This window comes from Elgaria multicarinata, chromosome 1 (genome assembly GCF_023053635.1).
Source record: "Elgaria multicarinata webbii isolate HBS135686 ecotype San Diego chromosome 1, rElgMul1.1.pri, whole genome shotgun sequence".
NCBI classification, from domain to species: domain Eukaryota; kingdom Metazoa; phylum Chordata; class Lepidosauria; order Squamata; family Anguidae; genus Elgaria; species Elgaria multicarinata.
Genome location: NC_086171.1, coordinates 69,635,974 through 69,660,390, shown reverse-complemented (window position 1 = coordinate 69,660,390; position 24,417 = coordinate 69,635,974). Strand labels below are relative to the sequence as shown.

At 42.2% G+C, this 24,417-nt stretch overlaps 1 protein-coding gene across 1 annotated transcript in view; it reads left to right on the top strand.

The window, feature by feature from the left end:
- The first annotated feature begins 388 nt into the window (after positions 1-388).
- ITPRID1 (ITPR interacting domain containing 1) overlaps positions 389-24,417 on the top strand; it is a 65,463-nt gene continuing 41,434 nt past the window's right edge. Inside the window, exons 1-6 of the mRNA XM_063123649.1 lie at positions 389-807; positions 4,910-4,991; positions 14,442-14,619; positions 17,885-17,933; positions 21,490-21,536; positions 22,503-22,554. Coding sequence (XP_062979719.1) covers positions 14,463-14,619; positions 17,885-17,933; positions 21,490-21,536; positions 22,503-22,554 — 305 coding nt within the window. The 5' untranslated portion in view covers positions 389-807; positions 4,910-4,991; positions 14,442-14,462. The remainder of the gene's footprint in view (positions 808-4,909; positions 4,992-14,441; positions 14,620-17,884; positions 17,934-21,489; positions 21,537-22,502; positions 22,555-24,417) is intronic.

Here is a 24,417-nt window from a genome sequence, read left to right as displayed (position 1 = left end):
ACGGCACCTATTTGTAAAAAAGAAAAAAAGAGGCATGCTATATGCAATTACAAGCCCGTGGATTGTGATTCTGATTGGAAGTGCTTCTGATAAGTCCTTCTCAAGCACTGCTGTAACAGGTTCATTCCTGCCAGCTCTCAAATGAAAGTTCCAGGAGCTGTCTGCATTCAGAATATCAAGTTGTGTGTCCTTCATTGCTTGCTGATGCTTTGCAATGCAAATTGGAGGGCTTTGTATCATCCCACAGTATATCCATGGCAACCCTCTCCCCCCAAAAAGGGGGGGATAGGTTTGCAGTCCTTCCTTAGTGAAGTGTAACCCTTCCCCCACCCCCAAATGGTCAAACTGTTTTAAAGGGACAGTACTGTCTTGTTTTGGAATAAAAGCCAAGAGGAGTTCCTGTTTTAGAATCTGCTTCCATTCTGTTTCCTTCTTTTATCCCGCAAATTTTCCTCCAAAGTCTCCGCTTGACTAAAACTTTGTTGATTAGGTTTTTCCCCCTATTCTTCCTTTGACTGAGAGGGCTAGCAAACAATAATCCATCGTATCTGTCAACTCGAAACGCCAGCATTTGGCAGAAATCCCTTTTTGGCCATTCATGGAAGGTTCTTTCATTCAGTGGGGTTTGGAAATGCAGCCCAGGAACACACATTCCGGTACCTTGCCTTTTCAGTCCAGGGGTCTGTGGAAAAACACCGATAGAGAGGCACCAGACTAGCAAGGATAAACCCATTATACATCCACAACAGCTGCACAAACCAACCCAGACTGGACCTCGATATCATCTAAGGACCCTCTTCTGTAGTGGTAAATGTTGTGATTCTCTTCTTCGTATGCTTCATATTTGCTTTAAGTTAAAAATTTGCCAAACTTTGGGTTTTGCTCATTCTTTGATGCGAGTTCATCGTGTTTTTAACTTTTGTAAACCACCCAGAGAGTTTCGGCTATGGGGCAGTATATAAATGTAATAAATAATAATAATAATAATAATAATAATAATAATAATAATAATAATAATTTGTTTTAAAGTTGTGCTTATTATAAAGATTTTCAGTGAAGGCAATGGAATCTCATGTATGGATAATGTTGTTAATGTTGGTGCTTGCTTCCAGGCCATGTTTATTTGGAAGTCTCCTTGATTGGAGGGGAGAGCACTCTCAAGTAAGTGAGCACAGGGCTGGGAACTTATGTATTTGTTGAGAAGAAAGGTCAGTGGAAAATGCTAAATTCATGTTCTTGGTAGTCAAAGTGTTGGTAATAATTATTACAGCCCGAGGATTCCCCCCTCCTTTTGGTGCTGAATATTAAGAAAGCAAAGCTGAACACCTTCTTCTCCCTTGTTTTTGAGCTTTGCACTGAATTCCAAGCAGATGTTGAGCCATTCACCATCCATACCCAGGTTCACTTCCCTCTAGTTAGGAACTGAAATGGAACGTGCAACCTGAACTTCTGCATGAAGAAGCATGTGTTGCCTTCAGACCGGAAGGTGTGCGCACATGAAAAAAGTGTATCCTGCCAGATGATACATTAGATGCAAAAGAGGGCACGGTTCCTGTAGAAGAGGGAATTTCAGCAAGGGTAGGGTGACCATATGAAAAGGAGGACAGGGTTCCTGTATCTTTAACAGTTGTGTTGAAAGGGGTATTTTAGCAGGTGTCATTTGTACCCATGCAGCACCTGGTGAAATTCCATCTTCATCATAACAGTTAAAGTTGCAAGAACCCTGCCTTCTTTTGTATTTGATCAAGGGGGCAGGGCTTTAACTGTTGTGATGAAGGGGGAATTTCACCAGGTACTGCATGCATATAAATGACACCTGATGAAGTTCACATTTCTATACAACTGTTAAAGATACAGGAGCCCTGTCCTCCTTTTCATATGGTCACCCTAAGCAAAAGTAGCTTGCATGAATAATTTTGCATCTGGCTGCCCTAATTAGAGGTTAGTATTTCTGAGATCTACATGTAGGAATGGAAGAGAATTTAATTTTAGTTCAGTTTAATTGGATTTATGTTTTATTTTATTTCATTTACAATAAAATTATTTTTATCCTGTATGCCTCTCAAAGCAACATATAGGATTTTTTTAAAACAACAACAACAACAACACATACATATAAACTAATTTTGCAAATTTTGCAATATTCTCCATATTTGGGAGGAAAAGCATTGAATTATTTTTTTAAAAAGAATTAGATATGGGAGAAACTGACAGATTTGTCCATCCAAGTCTTTGAGTACTTCACTCTCGAAAGTCTGGGCTTGAATCCCTGTGTATTCAACCATATTTGTGCTGAATTAGGGTAGCCGTCTACTTTTTCTGACAGGCTCCTCAACTTCAACAGCTATGGGCCTACTATTGAATTTGGCTGGTGCAATTGGTAAGAATTTTGTTTCATTCTTTTAATTTGTTTTTTACCAAAATTCCATGAAGAACTTGATATTTTTTAAAAAAATCTAAATGCAGGGGGAAAAACCGAAACTGTCAGCTTCACTCATCCTTGTCCACATATGTAGATAACTGGCATTCATCGCTTTAAGTGGCTATATAATGAATCTGACATGGGTTCTGCTTATGGTTGCCAACTGACCAGAAAAAATCAGCCTCACCTGCTCTTGACCCTTTTGGAACAGCTTGATTTTCACAAATCAGTAGATAAAGCTTTTCTCACAGCATCAAGAAAAACATTTGCGCTTTTCACAGGTTGCCTTCCATATGTAGACTATGCATGTGGAGGGGAAGGGGTGCACGTCTGCTTCCCCCCCATTTCCTCATTGAGTGGCCTCTGTCTGTCTGTATGCAGGAACCCCAATTGCACAGGGATCCCCGATCACTATGTTGACAAACACTTCTATCCACTTAGTTAAAACCGTATTTCACCATTTCTCTAGTAGTATTTCAGTTTGTAGTGCCATAGAGATTATATCATATGAACTGTAAATGGGTTTTACTAATGCACCTTTTTCAAACCAGTCTCCCCACCCCTGCCCCCTGTTCTATAGCCTTCAGTTCAAACCATCAAGATGCAAAAGAGGGTTTTACTCTCAAAAATCAGTTTAAGGTCGGGCATAATCAGACTAGTGTTTTATTGCACGCTCGTTACTGGGCACGCAGATTTTCACGGGTCCCTCTCACGATGTTGTTCTCCCAGGTGCCTCCCACCCCTTCTAGCCTTCTTCACCCCACAAAAAACACCCATTAGGTCTGACTTATTTTTTAAGACTTATTTTTAAAGTTGTCGCTCTCTCCTGCTGTGTGCAAGAGAAGCAGTGGGATCAAAACAGCCCACTGAATGGGCCACGTGCACGTTGTTTACTTCCCCTTTCAAAAGAGGAAGTAATGAGGGACAAATGTGTGTGCAGAGAAGTGACAGTAAGCAAATGGGATTTTCCCCTGCGTGATGATGCTTGTTGTCTTTAAGGTGCCATAAGGTAGCTGCTTTTGGTGTCATTGATACAGTCACCCATCTGGATATTGTCTCAATCCAGTGAGGCAATACTTTCTCGATTGCAGGCATTCTGATATGAGTCCTTGGCTGACTATATTAGTGGTCTCGCTCTGTTAATGGATAACATGTGTCTGATAGGTTTTTCTCCCATTGATATGTATGAAGAAATTAACTGTGTGAAGAAATCGCAAAACAGTTTATGCCTGGCTGTTACAATGGACTGGATGATGGCTAATAAACTGGAGCTGAATCCAGACAAGACTGAGGCCTTAGCTAGACCAGCCTTTATCCTGGGGCGAACCCTGGGATCATCCCTGTGCATCCAGATGACGCACAGGCGATCCCAGGATCAGGGAGGGATCGTCCCTCCCTGGCCCTGGGATACAGCCCTACACTTTGGGCCCGCTTTTTCCGCCTGCTTACACTAGCTGTGTGTATGTTTCTGAGCCCAATTCAAGATGCTGGTTATGAGCTATGAAGCCTTAAATGACTCAGGACTGCAATGGAGCACCTCTCCCAACATGAAACTATGCTCCTCATCTAAGACCCTCCGCCTGGAGCCTCCGAGGAGGAGGCTTGGAAGGTCGCAACAATGGAGAAGGCCTTCTTGATAGTGCCCCCCTAGTTATGGAAAGATCTCCCCAGCAAGGCCCACCTGGCACCATCATTGTTACCTTTTTGGTGGCAGGTTAAGATATTCCTCTATTCTCAGGCATTTGACAGTATATGATAAAGTTTTTAATCAAAGTCTGGATTTCTTATTGTTGATTGTTAAAAGTGTGTGTGTGTGTGTGTGTGTGTGTGTGTGTGTGTGCTTATATGTTTGTATGTAAACATTTTTATATTATGTACAACATTGTATTTGTAGTTGCAATTCTTGGCTATCGGGTGGCATAGATATATAATTAAAATAATAAATGAATGAATCCTATGCATGTCTGCTCAGACGTAAGTCCCATTAAGTCCACTGGGATTTACTCCCAAGTAAATGTATGTAGGATTGTAACCTAAGGAGCTTTTCACCTCCTTAGTGATTGCAAATAGCAATCACTTCAGTAATACTGAACAGTTAAAACACAGTGTAATAATTTATATACTGTGTAAAATCTGTTCTTTTAATTTTGGAGTGCTATGCATATGGATGGACAAAAGTCAATTTCTGTTTCTCTCAGTTTCTTATTTTTCTAAATTTCAGTTTGTTCCATCCCATTTCCACATCCATTAAAAAAAAAAGTCTGCATGGAAATACATATGCATTTTTGTATGCATTCCTCCTAATACGTGCATTTTTGAACACCATTTTTCTAATATATTCATTCTTTGCAAGCAGTTTCCCCTTATATAGTGCTTTTTTGTATGTTTCTTTCCATAACGTGTATGCATTTTGTGCACTTTCCATATTATTTTCATTGTGTGTGTGTACACTTTTCTCTACGTATTGTTGTTTTTGTTGTTGTTCAGAGAACTACATTCCAAAATCCGGAGAAGTACCACAAGATAACTGTATTCCGGTTCACATACTGTTTTGGGAAGTGTGGATTGGGTAAGTTTGTACAAACTGCAATCTCAGCAAAATTCTCCCCCATCCCTAGCTGTGAGTTCTATTGTCATATGTTATGCTATTTTTATTGCGGGAGAGTGGAGTGTGGAAATAAGGAGTTGACACAAGTATTTTGGATTTAAACAGGGCCACATTTTATTGACAGATCTGTACAAGGGAAACCTAATTGGGTATCTTTCTTAAAATGGCGTAAGCTAATATGGCAAGCCATTCCAAGCCAGGGGGTGGCAGCTGATTGTCGCCACCTCCTGGCTCCCCTTTCTGGGGTGGTAGGCCTTCCAGTGTCACCCCTCCTCATGTCACAAGACTCTGAGTGGGTGAGAAAGGTTGGCCTCAAGGGTAACCCTTATCTCAGCCACTGGACCACAGGGCTTGCAGTTGCTGTGCCTCAGGCATTACCCATCACCACTTGGTGCCGTGGAATGCTCACTGACCCTATCCAACTGCAGATGCCCACCTACCTGCCATGAAAGAGACCAAATTAATTCCAATCGACCTATTTATTACTCCCAAATGTGGCTTGCAGTGTGAACTAGGCAAAAAAACTCATAACCAATTGCAGATTATGAGCAAAAAATCCCTACCTCGCTCCCGAGGGCGACCAGCAAGCCCACTTGGCCTACAGGGGAGAGAGGGGACCACTTTTCTGAAGAGGAAGAGGGGAGGGATGCGAATTCTTAAAAAGGCTCATTACCCCCTCCCACCTCAGTGGTGCGATATCGGGCAGCCAATGGCTAGCTCCCATGCCTCCCTATCCCACCCCCACCCACAATGGCCTCCCTGTGCCCAGGCTATGCCAGGAGTGGCAGAAAGCAACTTGTATGGTTTTATGTTCCATTTTGTATTTAAATTTTTGTAATTTTAAATTCTTTTTACCATATTTCTTCGATTGCAAGATGCCATCGATTGTAAGACGCACACTAATTTCAGTACCACCAACAGAAAAAAAAGCTTTGATTCTAAGAAATAATAAATGCATCCGTGATTCTAAGACGCACCCCATTTTTAGAGATGTTTATATGGGGGAAAAGTGTGTCTTAGAAATGAAGAAATATGGTATATTCTGCAAGGCATTGCACAAGGTATTATGCAAGTTTTTGCACACGGTATTCCACAAGCTTTTCCACAAGGCATTGCACAACTCATTCTAACAACAGAAGGCTGGGGATGGCTTGTGCGATTTGTGCTAATTGTTCTGCTGGTGGTTGTGCCACTGCTACCCGTTGTGCAAGCTAGTGGCACAGTGTTAACGCTTGCAATTATTCCACTAGCATAACATAGGATATAACCTATTACGTTGAACAAACAATAAGCTCCTGCCCTATTTATTTATTTATTTATTTACAGGGTTTATATACTGCTCTATATCCAATAAAATTCCCAAGCAGTGAACGATTAACGCAAGGGGGGAAATGGACCAAAATACATAATTAAAATTTAAAAAATCAAATTATGCCACTAAAACGGCATCTTTTAGATTAAGAAACATCCCGACATGCAGTTTCCCACCTGCATCCAGAACCTGTACATTCCTTGAAAAGTTTTATTCCTATGCTGGCCCTGCGCCCATGGAAAGAGAACAACAAGTACAAGTGATTACTGCAATGCACTCTACGTGGGGCTGCCTTTGAAGACGGTTCGGAAGCTGCAGCTTGTGCAAAATGCTGTGGTCAGATTGATAACCGGAACCAGAAGGTTCGGTCATACAAGACCCACTCTGGTCCACTTGCATTGGCTGCCTGTATGTTTCCGAGCCCGATTCAAGGTGCTGGTTTTAACCTCTAAAACCTTACACGGAACCACAATACCTGACGGAACGCCTCTCCCGACATGAACCTACCCGTACACTGCGCTCAACATCCAAGGTCCTCCTCTGGGTTTCTACTCCGAGGGAAGCTTGGAGGATGGCAACAAGGGAGAGGGCCTTCTCAGTGGTGGCCCCCCAATTATGGAACGATCTCCCTGACGAGGCTCGCCTAGCACCAACATTGCTATCTTTTTCAGCGCCAGGTCAAGACTTCTCTCTTCTCCCAGGCATTTAACAGCATCTGCTGATTTTTTCCCCTTAACTAACCCCAGAATAGTTGTTTTTAAATGGATGCTTTTTCCATTCCGTTCTTATGCTTTTTATGGTTTTGAATTTTGTATATTTGTTTTTAATGTTTACCGTTTTTAATCTTTGTAAACCGCCCAGAGAGTTTCAGCTATGGGTCGGCATATAAATGTAATAATAATAATAATAATAATAATAATAATAATAATAATAATAATAGCAGCAGGACAGTGTGAAAATGCTTGCGTTGAGCGAGGAAATGGCCTTCTGGTCCCTGTGGCTTTCTTTTTCTCACCCCCTCTCAACCATTTATTAAAGCAAATGGGCAACTTTTGGTTTGGACCAGCCCCTTTTGAACTGTTTGCCTCATCATCAATTTGCATCATATAAAAGGAAATTGGGATTGTATCATGATGAGCAATATATGGAGTCTGAATAATAATAATAATAATAATAATAATAATAATAATAATAATAATAATAATAATAATAATAATAATAATAATAATATAGGCTTTCAAATGGCATTGGGTCTCTTTTATATGTACCACAAGGAAATCCACTCTACAAAGGGCACATATTTGTAGTTGGCTTTACAGGCTCCTGCCTGTTTACAGGCTGTTGTGTGCAAATGTTAACAGAACCACCCAATCCTGTCAATCTGGAAGGCAGAAGGTGCACACCTGCTTTCTCTCAGCTTAGGTAACACCCACTCCATGGTTCACGCATCCACCTTCTCTTTGGGAAGGAAGGAAGGCACAGGGACCACAGAAACTTTGAGAATTCTGAGATAGCTGTGGCAGCAGCAACGCTGAAGCAGCCTTTGAATTGCCTCCAAAAGAATTGACTTCTAGGAGAGCCTGACGCCATCATGAACTTCCTCAGCCTAGGAACCCCCTGGCCTTTGGGAGCTTGAGGCACCGTCAGCAAGGTCTACTGCAGAGGTAGGCAATGTGGGGCTCACAGACATCAGTGTGCCCCTAGACACCCTACTCTTTCCAATTCTTACGTAAACATATTTTATACATTTTCTTTCTGGCAGCTGGGATTATTTCAAAGCAAAGTAGGAGCCTCTAATTTTCTATGAATGCTTCTGAGCAGGTTATGTGTCCTCTGTGAGTAGCCATGTCCACCCATGGTAGCCATTTTATGGTTGTGCCCAAAACAGTATTTCAAATTTCCAGATGTGTCCACAGGCTCAAAGGTTTGCCTACTCTTTGTTTATTGGGTCCTTCTACAGCAGTCTTCTTCAACCTGGTGCCCTCCAGATGTTTGGGGCTACAAACACATGATAATTGGCCATGCTAGCTGGAGTTGATGGGAGTTGAAGTCCAAAACATTTGGAAAGTGCCAGGTTTGAGAAGGCTGCTCTACAGTGTCATCAATAAAAGCTACTCACAGATGAATCTCCTAGTGAACACATCTTTAGCCTTGAGAGGGGAGACATGATAGCGCTCTTCAAGTACTTGAAAGGTTGTCACACAGAGGAGGGCCAGGATCTCTTCTCGATCATCCCAGAGTGCAGGACACGGAATAATGGGCTCAAGTTACAGGAAGCCAGATTCTGGCTGGCCATCAGGAAAAACTTCCTGACTTATAGAGCAGTATGACAGTGGAACTGATTACCTAGGGAGGTCGTGGGCTCTCCCACACTAGAGGCATTCAAGAGGCAGTTCGACCTGCCAGGCACACTTTAAGGTGGATTCCTGCATTGGACTCGATGGCCTTATAAGCCCCTTCCAACTCTACTATTCTATGATTCTATGTCTGGAGGGAAAAGGAGGTGAGAGAAGATTCCTTCCTCTCTCCCTCCCTCTCTTTCCCCATCCCATCCCACCCACCATGAATGGTCCACAGGACTCTATGGGTAATGCACTGCAATATGTATTTCACAATATCTACTGTGAATGCCTTCCTAAAATAGTGAATATACCCATGATGCCATCGGAATGGGTCCCCACAATTTCACATTGCGCAATGCAGTTCTGGTGTAGCTGCTCATACGGCCCTTCCAAAGCAGCAAGCCTTGGGATTGAGTCGTTTCTCTTTTAGTTTGCTTCATTTTCATATTTCAGGACCTTCTGCTTATATTAAGGTGAGCCAATAACCTTCCTGATGTATTTGCCCTATACACAAGAGCTTTTCTCTAATAAAAAGTACAGCACACTGTGCTCCCCGCCCCGCCCCCCACTGAAATTAGGGCCTCCGGCAGTACTTTCACAATTTTACTCTCTTGGAGCAATAAGTTGCCAGTTAAGTTTTAAAAAATGCAATTCCCAGTCTTGCTTTTCTAACTCCAGCTGCTCATATTTATATTTTTTATGATTTTGGCTCATATAGGATTATACAGCCTTTATAGCTTTATGTCTTTATCTTATGCCTGCATATGCTGAGTTTTGTTTTTTTAAAATATCATTTTCCATGTGCATCTCCTCTTATTTCTACAAACCATTTAAAAAAAATTATTAGGAGCATAACATTCTCTGATGTCTGATATCTGGTTGTTGGGACGATTAAATTAAGGTCCATGGTCTACAGTGAAAATGAGCGCACGGTATTTTGGCAGTGGGGATTTTGCTATTAACATTGGATCAATTCTAGTACACACTAGTGCTGTCTCAGGAAAGACAGCCAATCTCTTTTTATCTGGATCCATAAGCCTCCAGAAATAGACCAACCTGTGCCCCAAAGCGCTTGAGTTTCTGACGCTATTAGTATCATAGGCACAATCTGTGTAATGTTTGCATTTCTTAATATTATTATTTGCACATTCTAAACCAGGGGAAGGCAAACAGGGTGTCCTCCTGATATTTTGGACTACAACTTCTATCAGCCCCAGCCAGTATGGCCAATGGCCAAGAATTATGGGGATTTAAAATGTTTTCCATTCTTCAAAACTCTTCTTTGCAATTGCCTCTGACATGCTAAGATTACAATTATGTCCACTGATACCTTCCCCTAAAACCTATGCATCCTCAACATGGTCAGTGTTCTTAAGATGTACGACTGATTCACACAATCCAGTATGTGGACTGAGTTTGTATGTCATCTGTTTTTCAGTACATGTAAAGATCTTACTGTACCACTGCCATACAGGCTTTCAGTGATGCTAAGATGGTACAGGGTCATTAAAATGCAGGCAGTCACACAGCATTTTGGCATTCTTCCACGGTTGTGTGAATTCTCCATCAGCCTGATGGCATTGTGCTGCCTCTTTTCCACTTTTTTAAAACTCCTGCTTTTCTATGTCAGGGTGGGCAACACGCGGGCCACAGTCTACATTTATTTATTAATTACATTTGTATCCCGCCTTTTTCCCTCCAAGGAACCCAAGGTGGCATACATAATCCTCCTCTCCATGTTATCCTCACAATGGCAGCCATACAGCCAGATTCCCAGCAATTCTGCTGGAAACCAAGGCATGTGAGGAACACCATTTTCCCCCAGCAGAATTGCACTCCCCACCCCTCCCCACCCCACCCCACCACCCACCAGATAGCTGCTTAGCAGGCTGGGGAGAGAGTGCAGTTATGCTGTGAATGCAGCCACATGGCCACTTCTGGTAATGGTGTGGTCACTTCCAGTTACAGCAGCGGCTGTGGTGGTGGGGAGATGTGACCCCTTTGAAGTTGCCCTATGAGGAGAGTCTGAAAGAACTGGGCATGTATAGCCTGGAGAAGAGAAGGCTGAGGGGAGATATGATAGCACTGTTCAAGTACTTGAAAGGTTGTCACACAGCGGAGGGCCAGGATCTCTTCTCAGTCATCCCACTTCGCAGGACACAAAATAATGGGCTCAAGCTACAGGAAGCCAGATTCCAGCAGGCCATCAGGAAAAACTTCCTGACTGTTAGAGCAGTATGACAATGGAACCAATTACACCTAGGGAGGCTGTGGGCTCTCCCACACTAGAGACATTCAAGAGGCAGCTGGACAGCCATCTGTCAGGTGTGCTTTAAGATGGATTCCTGCATTGAGCGGGGGGTTGGACTCGATGGCCTTGTAGACCACTTCCAACTCTACTATTCTATGATTCTATCCCTGTTCTAGGTGTTATCACATTTACATTGTCACTTTTACTGAAGCCATTTGCATCTCTTCTTCATTCTGGTTGGGACCAAAGGCTTAATTCTCCCACCCCCACCAGCCCTTTTGTCCTGCTTTTGATATTGAGGGGCTACTTTAGAGTTTCCAATTTAGAGTTGGGCTGGTTCAGCCATTACATTGACCTTTGGTTTGATGCTACATGAATGAGCCCTTGAGGAGCCTGGGATGCAGCCTTCTTTTCCGTTTGCCATTGTATCCAAAGTGCTAACTTTGTAAACGTGGGTTGGAAACCATACTTTCATCCTGGTCTGCCAGGAGAACATAGGAGGGGAAGGAACCTGAGGTAGGGATGTATGAGAAATTCAGTTCAGTTTGTTTTTGATCAGGATTTATCCAGTTCACAGCTTTCAGACCCAACACAGACTCAATCTGTGGTTGCCATCCATACATTTTGAGCTTGCACGGTGATTCGTGGACACCCCCCCAAAAAAACTGTGTTTGACTTAATGTATACATTTTAAAATGAATTTGAAGAAATGTATATGTTTGACCATTGGACATAAGTATGCTTTAATCAATAGGAGAACAATGTGTACATTTTGAAGAGGCATACAATTGATACATACATTTAGAAAAACAGAGAATACAGATGGATTTTCATGTGAAAAAACCAACAACTATGACAACAAAGCTCCCGATCTGATACAGACTTGAGTCGGAAAAAGCTTCAAGATGGGATATGGAGAACTTTGGCAGGCGATGGAGCAAAAATCTGCCTGGGCCCATGAGGTGGATTTTTGCCCCAAGGCTACCAAAGGACAAAAGTTACCAAAGGACAAAGGCTACCAAAGCACACTGAGTTCCGCCTGGACCTGCACCTTTTGTCTTTTTTCTCCTGATGCATTAATGGTGGGGGCCCTTATTGGCCCTCCAAGCTTTTCCCCCTGGCTCTGCTCCTTTCCCTACTCCATCAGCAAGAGAGTAATGGGCTTATGTAGCAGATCAGATATAAGACCTCATTTCTCTCTTTGTTCTGTGACTGGGGGGAAAGGTTTGTCTCTGAAACTGTTTTTATCATAGAATCATAGAATCATAGAATAGCAGAGTTGGAAGGGGCCTACAAGGCCATCGAGTCCAACCCCCTGCTCAATGCAGGAATCCACCCTAAAGCATCCCTGACAGATGGTTGTCCAGCTGCCTCTTGAATGCCTCTAGTGTGGGAGAGCCCACAACCTCCCTAGGTAGCTGATTCCATTGTCGCACTGCTCTAACAGTCAGGAAGTTTTTCCTGATGTCCAGCCGGAATCTGGCTTCCTTTAACTTGAGCCCGTTATTCCGTGTCCTGCACTCTGGGAGGATCGAGAAGAGATCCTGGCCCTCCTCTGTGTGACAACCTTTTAAGTATTTGAAGACTGCTATCATGTCTCCCCTCAATCTTCTCTTCTCCAGGCTAAACATGCCCAGTTCTTTCAGTCTCTCTTCATAGGGCTTTGTTTCTAGACCTCTGATCATCCTGGTTGCCCTCTTCTGAACACGCTCCAGCTTGTCTGCGTCCTTCTTGAATTGTGGAGCCCAGAACTGGACGCAATACTCTAGATGAGGCCTAACCAGGGCCGAATAGAGAGGAACCAGTACCTCACGAGATTTGGAAGCTATACTTCTATTAATGCAGCCCAAAATAGCATTTGCCTTTCTTGCAGCCATATCGCACTGTTGGCTCATATTCAGCTTGTGATCTACAACAATTCCAAGATCTTTCTCGTTTGTAGTATTGCTGAGCCAAGTGTCCCCCATCTTGTAACTGTGCATTTGGTTTCTATTCCCTAAATGTAGAACTTGGCATTTATCCCTATTAAATTTCATTCTGTTGTTTTCAGCCCAGCACTCCAGCCTATCAAGATCACTTTGAAGTTTGTTTCTGTCTTCCAGGGTATTAGCTATCCCACCCAATTTTGTGTCATCTGCAAATTTGATCAGCGTTCCCTGCACCTCCTTGTCCAAATCATTAATAAAAATGTTGAAGAGCACTGGGCCCAGGACTGAGCCCTGCGGCACCCCACTCATTGCCTCTCCCCAGTTTGAGAAGGTTCCATTGATAAGTACTCTTTGAGTCCGATTCTGTAGCCAACTGTGGATCCACCTAATAGTTGTTCCATCTAGCCCACTTTTAGCTAGTTTGTTAATCAGAATGTCATGTGGTACTTTGTCAAAAGCTTTGCTGAAGTCAAGATATATGACGTCCACAGCATTCCCACAGTCCACAAGGGAGGTTATCCTATCAAAAAATGAGATCAAATTAGTCTGACAGGATTTGTTCCTGACAAATCCATGTTGGCTTCTAGTAATCACTGCATTGATTTCAAGGTGTTTACAGATTGACTTCTTTATAATCTGCTCCAGAATTTTCCTACCCCAATACTGATAAAGGCTCCTATCTCAATGCTAGGGCAGGGGAAATGACCCCCCACACACACACACAGCTGTTCTGCATGAATCAGCTGAGAAAGTTGGGCTTGGAATGGTGTAGGTATATCCAGGAATAAATAGGGTATGAGTCTCTGTGTGTGAAAATGTGGGGGGCACATACCAGCATTGTCCCCCACACCGGGCAGTGGCCTTGGACATTCCTGGTCTGTGCACACACACACCCCAATGTCATGGCCTGGGATGAATTTTGCCTTCAGTTTGAAAATGGTTCCCCACCTTTAGTCTACTTTATGATTTCAATGGGGATATTCTAAGTTTGATTAAATCTGGATCCATTCCTCTGAGATCATATAATTAAACAATTGTTTAAACAGTTACATTAGCCTATCTACTAGAAATGCATACTTCCAAAAAGGAAAAAGAAGAGGGTACCTATTTGACCTGTGTCAATAACATTGCCATAAATTGCTTGAGAAACAAAAAAGGAAAACAACAATAAACGTTCCTAAAACACATTGCCTTCTCTCCCACAGCCCCTAACCAACCCTCCCATGTGTCCAAGGCCTAATCTACACCAAACAGGATATTGCAGCATGAAAGCGGTATATAAAAGGCAGGAGCCACACTACTTCATAGCGGTATTGAAGTGCACTGACAACTGTTGGGACCCATTGACACATACCATATACCGCTTTCATAGTGTTATATCCTGCTTGGTATGGCTCCTGCCTTTTACATACCGCTTTCATACCACAATATCCTGCTTGGTGTAGATTAGCCCCAAGAATAGGCTTTTACACTCAAGTGGGTCCTTCCTCTCCACTGCTAGACAGAGATTTTTCACGCCAGTCTTATCCCAAATGGTCGAATTATATAAAGGTGACCCTTGTTCCTTGTTTTTGCAAGCCTTCATATTTGTACATTGAGATGTCCTCAGAGTCCCATCATCATGGAACCAATATTATCACTGAAAAGAAGAAGAGAGGACTCCTTTTATCAAGCAGGATGTCTTGGACCCAATTGGATGAAGATTTTTCAGCTCCCAAAGCAACAGTAGACAACCCTCTTTCTGCTTCACACCTTGGTAAGCAATTCTAAGAGGTGTTTAAGAACTTCAATATCTTTCCTCCTTTATACATTTCTTTTAATTTATTCTCTTGTAAAAGCCAACGATGATACCTTGATTGGAGAAGGGGTGTTTTCTACTGCTTGAAATGGCTCCTCTTTCCCATTGCTGTTTTGGTGCTTGGGATGTGCAAGAGATCGGATCTCTTGCACAGATCCCATCTGTGCAAGAGAACTAGCACAAGGCCAATTCCCTGTCCTTATGGATGTACATAAGAACAAAAGTAGTGCCATGCTGGATCAGACCATCTAGTCCAGCATTCTGTTCACACAGTGGCCAACCAGCCATCGGCCAGGGATAAACAAGCAGGACATAGTGAAACAGCACCCTCCCACCCATGTTCCCCAGAAACTGGTGCACACAGGCTTACTGCTTCGAATACTGGAGATAGAACACAACCATCAGGGCTAGTAGCCATTGATAGCCTTTGCCTCCAGGAATTTATCCAACCCCCTTTTAAAGCCCTATAGATCAGCAGAGCTCTGCTTTATCATAAAATATTATATCTTATGCACCCTTATTGTTATATACAGTAACACTGGTCTTAAAAGAATCTCACTGGCTGACTATAAACTTCCAGTCAGAATTCAAGGCATTGGTAATGACATTTAAATCTCTAAATGGCTTGGGACCTCGATAGTTGAGAGAGAGCCTCTCCCTATATATGCCTGCCCAAGACTTGAGATCTGTTGGAGGAGCCCTCCTCCAAGTTCCACCAACGCAAGACATACGCTATGGTGGGACATGGGAGAGGGCTTTCGAATGCCCTCGCCTTAGGGGCCCGACTGGCGCCAACGCCGACTTTATTCTGGTGCCAAGTAAAGACATGGCTTTTTAACAAAGCCTTTATTTATTTATTTTTATTTATTATTGCATTTATATCCCACCTTTTAACCTCCAAGGAACCCAAGGTGGTGTACATAATCCTCCTCCTCTCCATTTTATCCTCACAACAACAACCCTGTGAGGTGGGTTGGGCTGAGAGTCTGTTACTGGCCCAAAGTCACCTAGTGGGTTTCCATGGCCGAGTGGAGACTAGAACCCAGATCTCCCAACTCCCAGTCCAACAATTTAGCCACTACACTAGCTCTTTGATGGCTAAATTCACAAAGCTTCCCCATTGTTTTAAATATTTTAATTGGTTTTACTGCTTTTAAATTCTATAGTGGTTTTAGCTTGATTAATGGTTTAATTTGTTTTTAGCTGCATATATTTATTGTTTTATACTGTTGTATAGTTTTATCCGTACCCTATCCTGAGATCCTAGTGATATAGGTTGGGATACAAATATTTTAATAAATAATAAATGAATAATAAACATTGTTCCAGACTATTTCACCTCTTGGTAAGGTTAGGCAGAACTAGCTTAGCCCATTTTAGAACTCCAGGAAATATATGATCTTAAAACTCTTCTCTGCAATCAACAGATTCATGGAGTCCCTTCTAATCAAACTATCCTATGGGGGACCAGTGGTGTCTTCTTCCCATTCCCAGACCCATGCCAGCCAACCATCTCATCCTAAATTTCCTGCCCATGCCCCCTTTCCTTCATTCTTCAGCCTGAGCCCTAGCATTGAGATCCCAATGACCTGTTGCTGCTTGTCCATACTTGTATTATGTCCACACCCATCTCTAAATCCACCGGATGACTTCTCTAGGCTAGTGCTAAGATTTCATGTATGTTTGGGTACTTCTTCTTTTTTTTGCCTCCGTGCAGCATCAGGGCCTTCTCCTCAGTGGCTTCTATTGTGTACTGCTTCAACCCTTGGAGTATAGACAGTAGCTTTCCCCCTTTGCCCCTTGGCATGCTGATGCCTTACTAGTTTATGTTAGGGGTTCAACGGATTTCCCCCAAGTCCACGACTTGGCTTGTCTTACAACATGTGGCAGAACATCTGACCACTGTGTGCAAATAATTCCTTTTTCTTTCCTTCACTTGTGCAGAAATCCACAACCTGTGTTGAGTCAGGCCAGCTCACACACAAGTGAGTCCAAGGGGCCAAGCTGGCGAAAACAGATTTTTTGACATCCCTAGTCTACGTTAAGGCTTAGAAGGGGTACATGATCCCCATATTTACATAAAAAAGGCCGTAGCAGTAGTAGAATTTTATTGTGTGGCCGTAGGTTGTACCAACGTGAAATTAAAACAATTGTATAGACAACAGGCCACAATTTATGTCCCAGCATGGGGCTCCAGCTGGAAATGGAAAACTTCTACATGAACACACTAAGCTGCCACATCAGATGAAGTGTTCTATAGTTCATGAAAGTTTATGCTGGAATAAATTTATTAGTCTTTAAAGTGCCACAAGATTTTTTTTATTGTTTGAGCTGCTATAGTGGATCATGGTCAAGGTTGCATTCGATGTTTCAGTCACTTGTTAATGTTGAATTTCCCATTACTTATTCCACAGTTCTCTTCTTCTTCTTCATATTATCTCCTTCCTTGTGGTTCTGCCATGAATAACATCGTACCGTGTAAACTCAACGATTTGTACTAGTAAAAATGAAAATGCCTCATAAATCAGTTCTGACTAATTTGGTAGCTCTCTAGCCAGTTTGGAGGGGAGGGGGCACAGGTTCTCCACACTATGAAACCCAATGGTTGACCTCGAGTTAGGGATGGGAAAAGCAGTTGTCTTCGAGCTCACCTAAATTCCCCTAAATCACTTCGAAGCTCATTTTGGCTTGCTCCCATTTTTGTTTTCAACCTGTTTTTCAGCTCATTTGAATGGGAAAAGTGCACAGTTCGAACAGGAAAAGTGCAATTTCAGTGTGTCTTTTTCAAAGTGGGCCCTTCCCGCCATGGACTAAAGCCTGAAAATGTGTGTGTGTGTGTGTGTGTGTGTGTGTGTGTGGTGTGTGCGTATGATGCACATGTCAAAATGTGAATTTTAAAAAATACACCTTTTTCAAATGTGATCATAAATTCAGGAATTTGCGAACATTTCTTGAAAACACACACACTCCTAATCATGTTTGAGTTCAGGATTGCAAATGGGAAATGTTTGCATGATTTGCAAACAGAAATGAAATCTTGTACTTCACTACCTTGGGGCAGTAACTCTCTCTCTCTCAGCCTAAACTGCTTCGCAGGGTTGTTGTGTTGATAAAAGGGAGGGGGAGAAAGAGCCATGTGTGTTACTCTGCACTCCTTGGAGAAAGGGTGGGATGGATGGATAGACAGATAAATAAATCATATTCTATCTTGTCTCATTTTTAGTTGACCCCGATGAAGAAAATCTTTGCAACTGGATGGACTCTGGTTTCTAGTAAGTATGACCAATTCTGAATAGCATGTGCAATTATAAAGCTTATAATTATATACTCTTATCTTTGGCATGTAATTGTTTCAGTATTAGGAGCCAGCTGTACCTCTAGTACTGAATCCTCAGCATGCTTTATTGGGAAGAACTCCAATATAGAATATGTAAACTCAATCATCTATTAATTCTAAATATGTTTAAGATTGGGGAGCCAAGAAGTAGAGCTGTCCTAGGATGATTAAGGAGATATCCTGTATTTGCTGGTTTGTTTGGAGATAGCATATCCACTCCAACATCATCAGTACGCTCAGAGCCCATGAATGTTTAACCCCCACCCTCCTTCTCCCAAAATGAAAAGTACCTGTTGTTCATTGGAGCTGCTGATTTCTGCCTTCAGACTTTTACTGGGAGATGTTTATTTAATTATATCTTTTTCACTGAAAGAGCATAGGTTTTGAATACATAAAACTCATGTTCAATATTCACAACCTACATTTAATGAATCCTGGGTAGCCAGCTTGTGAAGGGCCATAGAGAGTGGCTAACGATCAGATTTCACAGTGACGGGGTTTGCACAATCACTGCAGCCCACCACCGCTTAGTTAAGTCATGGTGGGTTGCAGAAGATATGATTGGCCATTTTGAATATTCAAACCCCAGCCATAGTTTATTGTGATGTCTGAACCCAGGCATCATGGGTTGTTTGAGGGTTAAATAATCCTCAAAGAACCTATAGTCTGTTCCTGTCAAATAACCCTCAAACAACCCCTGCCGGCCAGGTTTGGATGACATGACAAACCATGGCAACCCCTCAATTGAATATTCAAAATGACCACCAGCATGAGCCATAATCCAGCATGGCTTAAATAAGACAGGGAGGGACAGGCTGCAGTGATGGGATGGGATGGTCCAATATCTGGGCACAATAGGTAGACAGTTGGCTGGATCAAAAATGTATATATTTTGGATGAGGGAAGACAATGAAGATTGTGGACTCAAATCAGCATTTCCTCATCTGCTCCCTCTCCTGTCCTCATAATGTTTAAGAAAATGTGTGACGTGTTTTTATCAGCAGCGGCTTGGGAGGCAGTTCACCAGAGACTTCTAGGGTCCAGTGCTTAGCATCACTGGATAATTTCACAAAATGGCAAAAGCGTCAGGGGAACCATTAGCATGCCAGCTCCTGAGCATACTTAAAGCAGCAGTTTCTGCAGCTGAAACTCTCCCCACGGCCTGAGTTCGATCCCAGCAGAAGCTGGTTTCAGGCAGCTGGCTCGGGTCGACTCAGCCTTCCATCCTCCCGAGGCCGGTAAAATGAGTACCCAGTTAGCTGGAGGAAAGGTAATAACGGCCGGGGAAGGCAACGGCAAACCACCCCGCTATAAGGCCTGCTAAGAAAACGTCAGCGAAAGCTGGCATTCCTCCAAGAGTCAGTAATGACTCAGTGCTGGCACGAGAGGTTCCTTTCCTTTCCTTTCCTTTATTTGATTTATACCCTACCTTTCTACCATCACCCTCCAAATGGTGCTCAAGTTGGCTTGAACCCTACATTATTGACAGAACCTCTGGGAACTGTAGTTTATTTTTTATTATTCCTACTGAAAAATGAGTCAGGAGGAATTAAAACAAACAAACAAACACTTCCCCAGATGAGTAATGCTCCAGGCATGCTCAGAAAAGTAGGGCTAAACTGAAAGTTCTCAGGTGGAAACTTTCAGCTTGCATTTGGGGAAGGTAAAGGTCAAAGAAAGGGCATGATAAAGCTTCCATTTCTTTGCTGTTTTCACGACCTGTTTTGCAGCAGCAAGGAGAGCTCTTAGAGCCAGTGGCTGCCAGCAGCATGATAACACTGTCTTGGTAAGAGTTCTTCTTGCTTCTACTGGTAAGGAACCCCCACCTTTTTGCCATTTTGCCGATAATTTGTTTCCATCACCCACATCAATGAAACTAATTTTGCCACAGGGGGAGGGCATTTGCCTCAGTGTTATGAAGTATTCTGAGTAGAGCAGAGGAGGGAAGCCTGTGGACTGCATGTGGACCTCACAGTCCACAATGCACTCCCTGCTGCTGCTCCATCACCATGGTGGGGGAAAATGGCACAGGAGATTGAAGAGATCTGGAAACATGAAAACAAGCCAAATTTGGCAATTTTATCCCTCTGTAGCAGTTTGCTGCTGAAAATTGGCAGTGTGTCAGCAGCAGCAGGAGTGTGGTCTATTGTGTGGGGGGGGGGGGCGGTGTCTGGGAGTCAATGTCAAAAAATGTCCTCTGGACTTCCTGAATTTGCCAACACATTTTGTAGAATAAGAAGTCTTAGAAACTAGACAGACTCTGGCCTGCTCTGGCCTATAAAGCCTTACATGGTTTGGGACCACAATACCTGATGGAACACCTCTCCCAGCATGAACCTACCTGTATAATACACTCAATATCTAAGGTCCTCCTCTGGGTGTCTACTCCAAGGGAAGCTCAGAGGACAGCAACAAGAGACAAGGCCTTCTTGGTGGTGGCCCCCCAATTATGGAATTATCTTCCCAATGAGGCCCACCTGGCGCCAGCATTGTTATCTTTTCGGTACCAGTTCAAGACTTTTCTCTTCTCCCAGGCATTTAACAGCATATGTTGAGTTTTTAATTGATCTATCTTTGGCTGAGAGCTCAAAGTTGTTTTAAATGGATATTTTCTTTGTATATTGTCTGTTTTTATGGTTTAAAACTTTGTGTATCAATTTTTAATGTTTAATGTTTTAATCTTTTGTAAACTGCCCATAGAGCTTCGACTATGGGGCAGTATAGAGAGGATGATGGTGATGAAGATGATGATGATAAAATAATAATAATAATAATAATAATAATAATAATAATAATAATAATAATAGAAACTATGCTCAACTTCATTCTGAGAAATATATTTTATTTATCTTCATCAAGGAGTCTGAATCTGCCCCTCCCATAGGTCGTTTCAGCAGGGACATCTTGGCATGCAGAAACAGCTTAGAACCAAAAGCTTAAAGCTAAGCTGTTTCTGGAATGCAGAAACCACTTGAACGTCAGCTTTGATGCTGGGCTTTAGCCACTTGGTCACTTTGTGAAAGCAAGGGAAAGGGGTGGGAAGGAGGGATACTGGTAGAAAAGGGCTCTGGTGCCAAAGTGAGCGGAGAGGGGAAATGTGGGCAGGGTTTGTGCTGAGCTTGTAATGGCTCAGGGATTTCTGAACTGGGGGAGTTTGTTTCCAATCACACACCTTTCCAAAATTCTACTCTATCCCTAATAACCAGCAACATTATTTTTTATTATACCTTTAGTAGTATGCAGCCCAAGTAGGCACATTTTCTATCTTAATGGTTATCCAGGAACTAGGATTGTAAAATATTAGGCTAGCAAAGAGAAGGATATAGGAAAATACCACCAGGCCAGTGCATTCACTACACAATTAGGACAAATCTCTTCTGTTAGACAGAGCCTTTGTCACATCTGTTTTGTAAATAAGTAGATGAGAGTTCTGGATATTTAATTTTTTCTCTTGGACAACAACAACTCTTCCCCCACCCTTATTCCAACAGCTTATCTGCAAGCAAAGATTTACAGGAAAACAGAGACAAAGCAGCAGGTAAGACAATACTTGCATTGTATTTGACAATAATATGGTATACACAGGGTGTGCAAAGTAGGTCAATAGAAATCCTACGCAAAACAAACATTTGCTGAATAAGACTAACACCGACTCTTTAGAATGTAATTTAAAAGAGCAGAAGCCACAAGGGCAGAGGCCAAAACGGAATAAATTATAAAGACAAGAGTATTAAATTGATGGCACTGTAACTAATTTTCTGTCCTAGTTATAACATAAATCAAACTGTTTTCCCCCACATTCCATTTTCCTTTTTCTACACACACACACACACACACACACACACACTTTGATACCTGATCTTTGGACATTACTTTACAATGTCAATTTAGATTGTGAATAGATAGCCTTCAGATACAAAGCATTATTTATGGCGGTGAAAAAGGTGTTCAGACATTCAAAATGCTATGGGGTTTTTTTCATAATACAGTTATATATAATAATTGTTGGTATTTATTAACAAAGCAGTTCTGTGGCCCTTAAACAGCATCTCGGGTGACACAGGATCCTGCAGGTCTCCTCCCCTTAGCAGGTAGATGGAGATGCAGGCGTGGAGAAGGAGATCCAATCGTGACTCTTCTCTCCCCTGTCCCCTCCCAACTGCCGCAGAAGTTGCAACTGTGGCCTTATAAGAGATGTCAGAAGATAAGGGGATGTGCTGGTGGATGGAAAGGGGAGAAGAGAGGTTGAGATATGAAGTGTCCTGTGGCCTCTCCATCACACATCTCCACCCACCGCCAGTAAATAAGTTGGATGAGCTCAGAATTGACTTTGTTTGCTTTGAATAAATTACTATTGCCTTTTCCCCCTTTCCAAAAAATATGGATGGTCATGACGTGATGTTCAAAACTTCTTCTTTTTTTAAAAAAAATGATTTAACAATGTTTCTGAGTGTTGGACATTTTTAAAAAAACCAATGAATTGATTTTGTGGGTTTTTTTGCAGCTTTTTCACCTCCATCAGGAATGGTACAAATGACTGTGCAAAACTATATGCGGTAGGTTTACGCATGGTGTTTAGATGCATGGTGTGAACCATACACTTCTGCATTTCAAAATTCCAGAAAGGCAATATAGTTAATTATGCAGAGCAACTCTTGATGACTTAACTGTGGGATGACAGGAAGAATATTTGCTAGTTTCATGATGACTTCTAAATTTTCCTAGTATTAAGCTTAATGTGCTATGTATAATTAGCTAGAATTGTATGTGGGTGTAAATGTAAAGTGTTCATGCTAAAATATGGACTAATATTTCATGCGAATACAAGCTAGTAACAAGAAGGTTTAGTGACTATTGCACTCCAAGGCATTTGTCTCAACAGCATGTGGGTCAGAATTGGACTGGTTAGGAACTCTTTTTAGTGCTTTCAGATCTTCACACTGTTTTATAGAATCATAGAATCGTAGAATAGTAGAGTTGGAAGGGGCCTATAAGGCCATCGAGTCCAGCCCCTTGCTCAATGCAGGAATCCACTTTAAAGCGTCCCTGACAGATCGCTGTCCAGCTGCCTCTTGAAGGCCTCTAGTGTGGGAGAGCCAACAACTTCTTTAGGTAATTGGTTCCATTGCTGTACTTTTCTTACAGTCAGGAAGTTTTTTCTGATGTCCAACCAGAATCTGGCTTCCTGTAACTTGAGCCCATTATTCCATGTCCTGCACTATGGGATGATCAAGAAGAGATCCTGGACCTCCTCTGTGTGACAGTCTTTCAAGTATTTGAAGAGTGCTATCATGTCTCCCCTCAGCCTTCCTCTTCTCAAGGCTAAACATGCCCAAGAGACTAAACAGTCTCTCCTCATAGGGGCTTTGTTTCCAGACAGGAATCATCCTTGTTGCCCTCCTCTGAACCCCCTCCAGCTTGTCTGCATCCTTCTTGAATGTGGTGCCCAGAACTGGACACTATACTCAAGATGAGGCCTAACCAGTGCTGAATAGAGGGGAACCAGTACTTTGCACGATTTGGAAGCCATACTTCTATTAATGCATCCCAAAATAGCATTTGCATTATCATTGTTGTTGGTTTTACTCTTGGCTTTATGATGTCCTAGTGATTTCATCTTGCTTTTATATGACTTGTTTATTATTTGATTGTTACTTTGTTTTGTTTTTAGTTTGGGAACTCTGTAGAGAACTTTGGTTATTGGGCAGTTTGAAAAAATATAACTAGATCATTCACACAATCAGATTTTCTTATATGGAAGCAGTCACAGTGCTTCCAGTTTCTCATATGAGGAAACAGCCACAAAAACCTGGCTGTACACAGTGATAGCTGGCAGCCATTTCCATTCTTCCGGCTGTCCATTTCCAGCTGGTGGAATCACAGCAGAACTGTATTAATGTACATTTCCCAATGTGACACATATGTAAGGATGGGGTGGGGGGGAGAGAAATTTCTCACTTGCCAACCAGTATGTAAACCAAAATGCAGTTATCCTTCAAAATTTGTACGTTTACAACTTTGGAATTCTCCACTCAAAAAGTAAGTGCAAAGTGTGTATATCAGGGGAATGTGCACACAAAAATGCATATATTTGTTAAAATAATATTTAAAATGCATTATATATATTATTAAAATTGCAGGCAGAAATGTGTATGTCAGGCAAAAGTGTGTACAAAAATGTATGTATTAGGAGAAGTGCATGCAAAAATCTGAAAAGTTCGGGATGAATCAAATAAAAAATTGGAACAGTGTGAAACAAAGAAACTGAAATTCGCAGATCCGGCCGTCACTACACCCATATGCACACAATTGCATGGAGAAAGCACATGGACACAGATGCAGTTGGTGTGTCCCCATATAGACTCACTAGCATGTGCTTAGCCATAAATGTTCAGCACAGCACTCCTGAGCAAACAAAT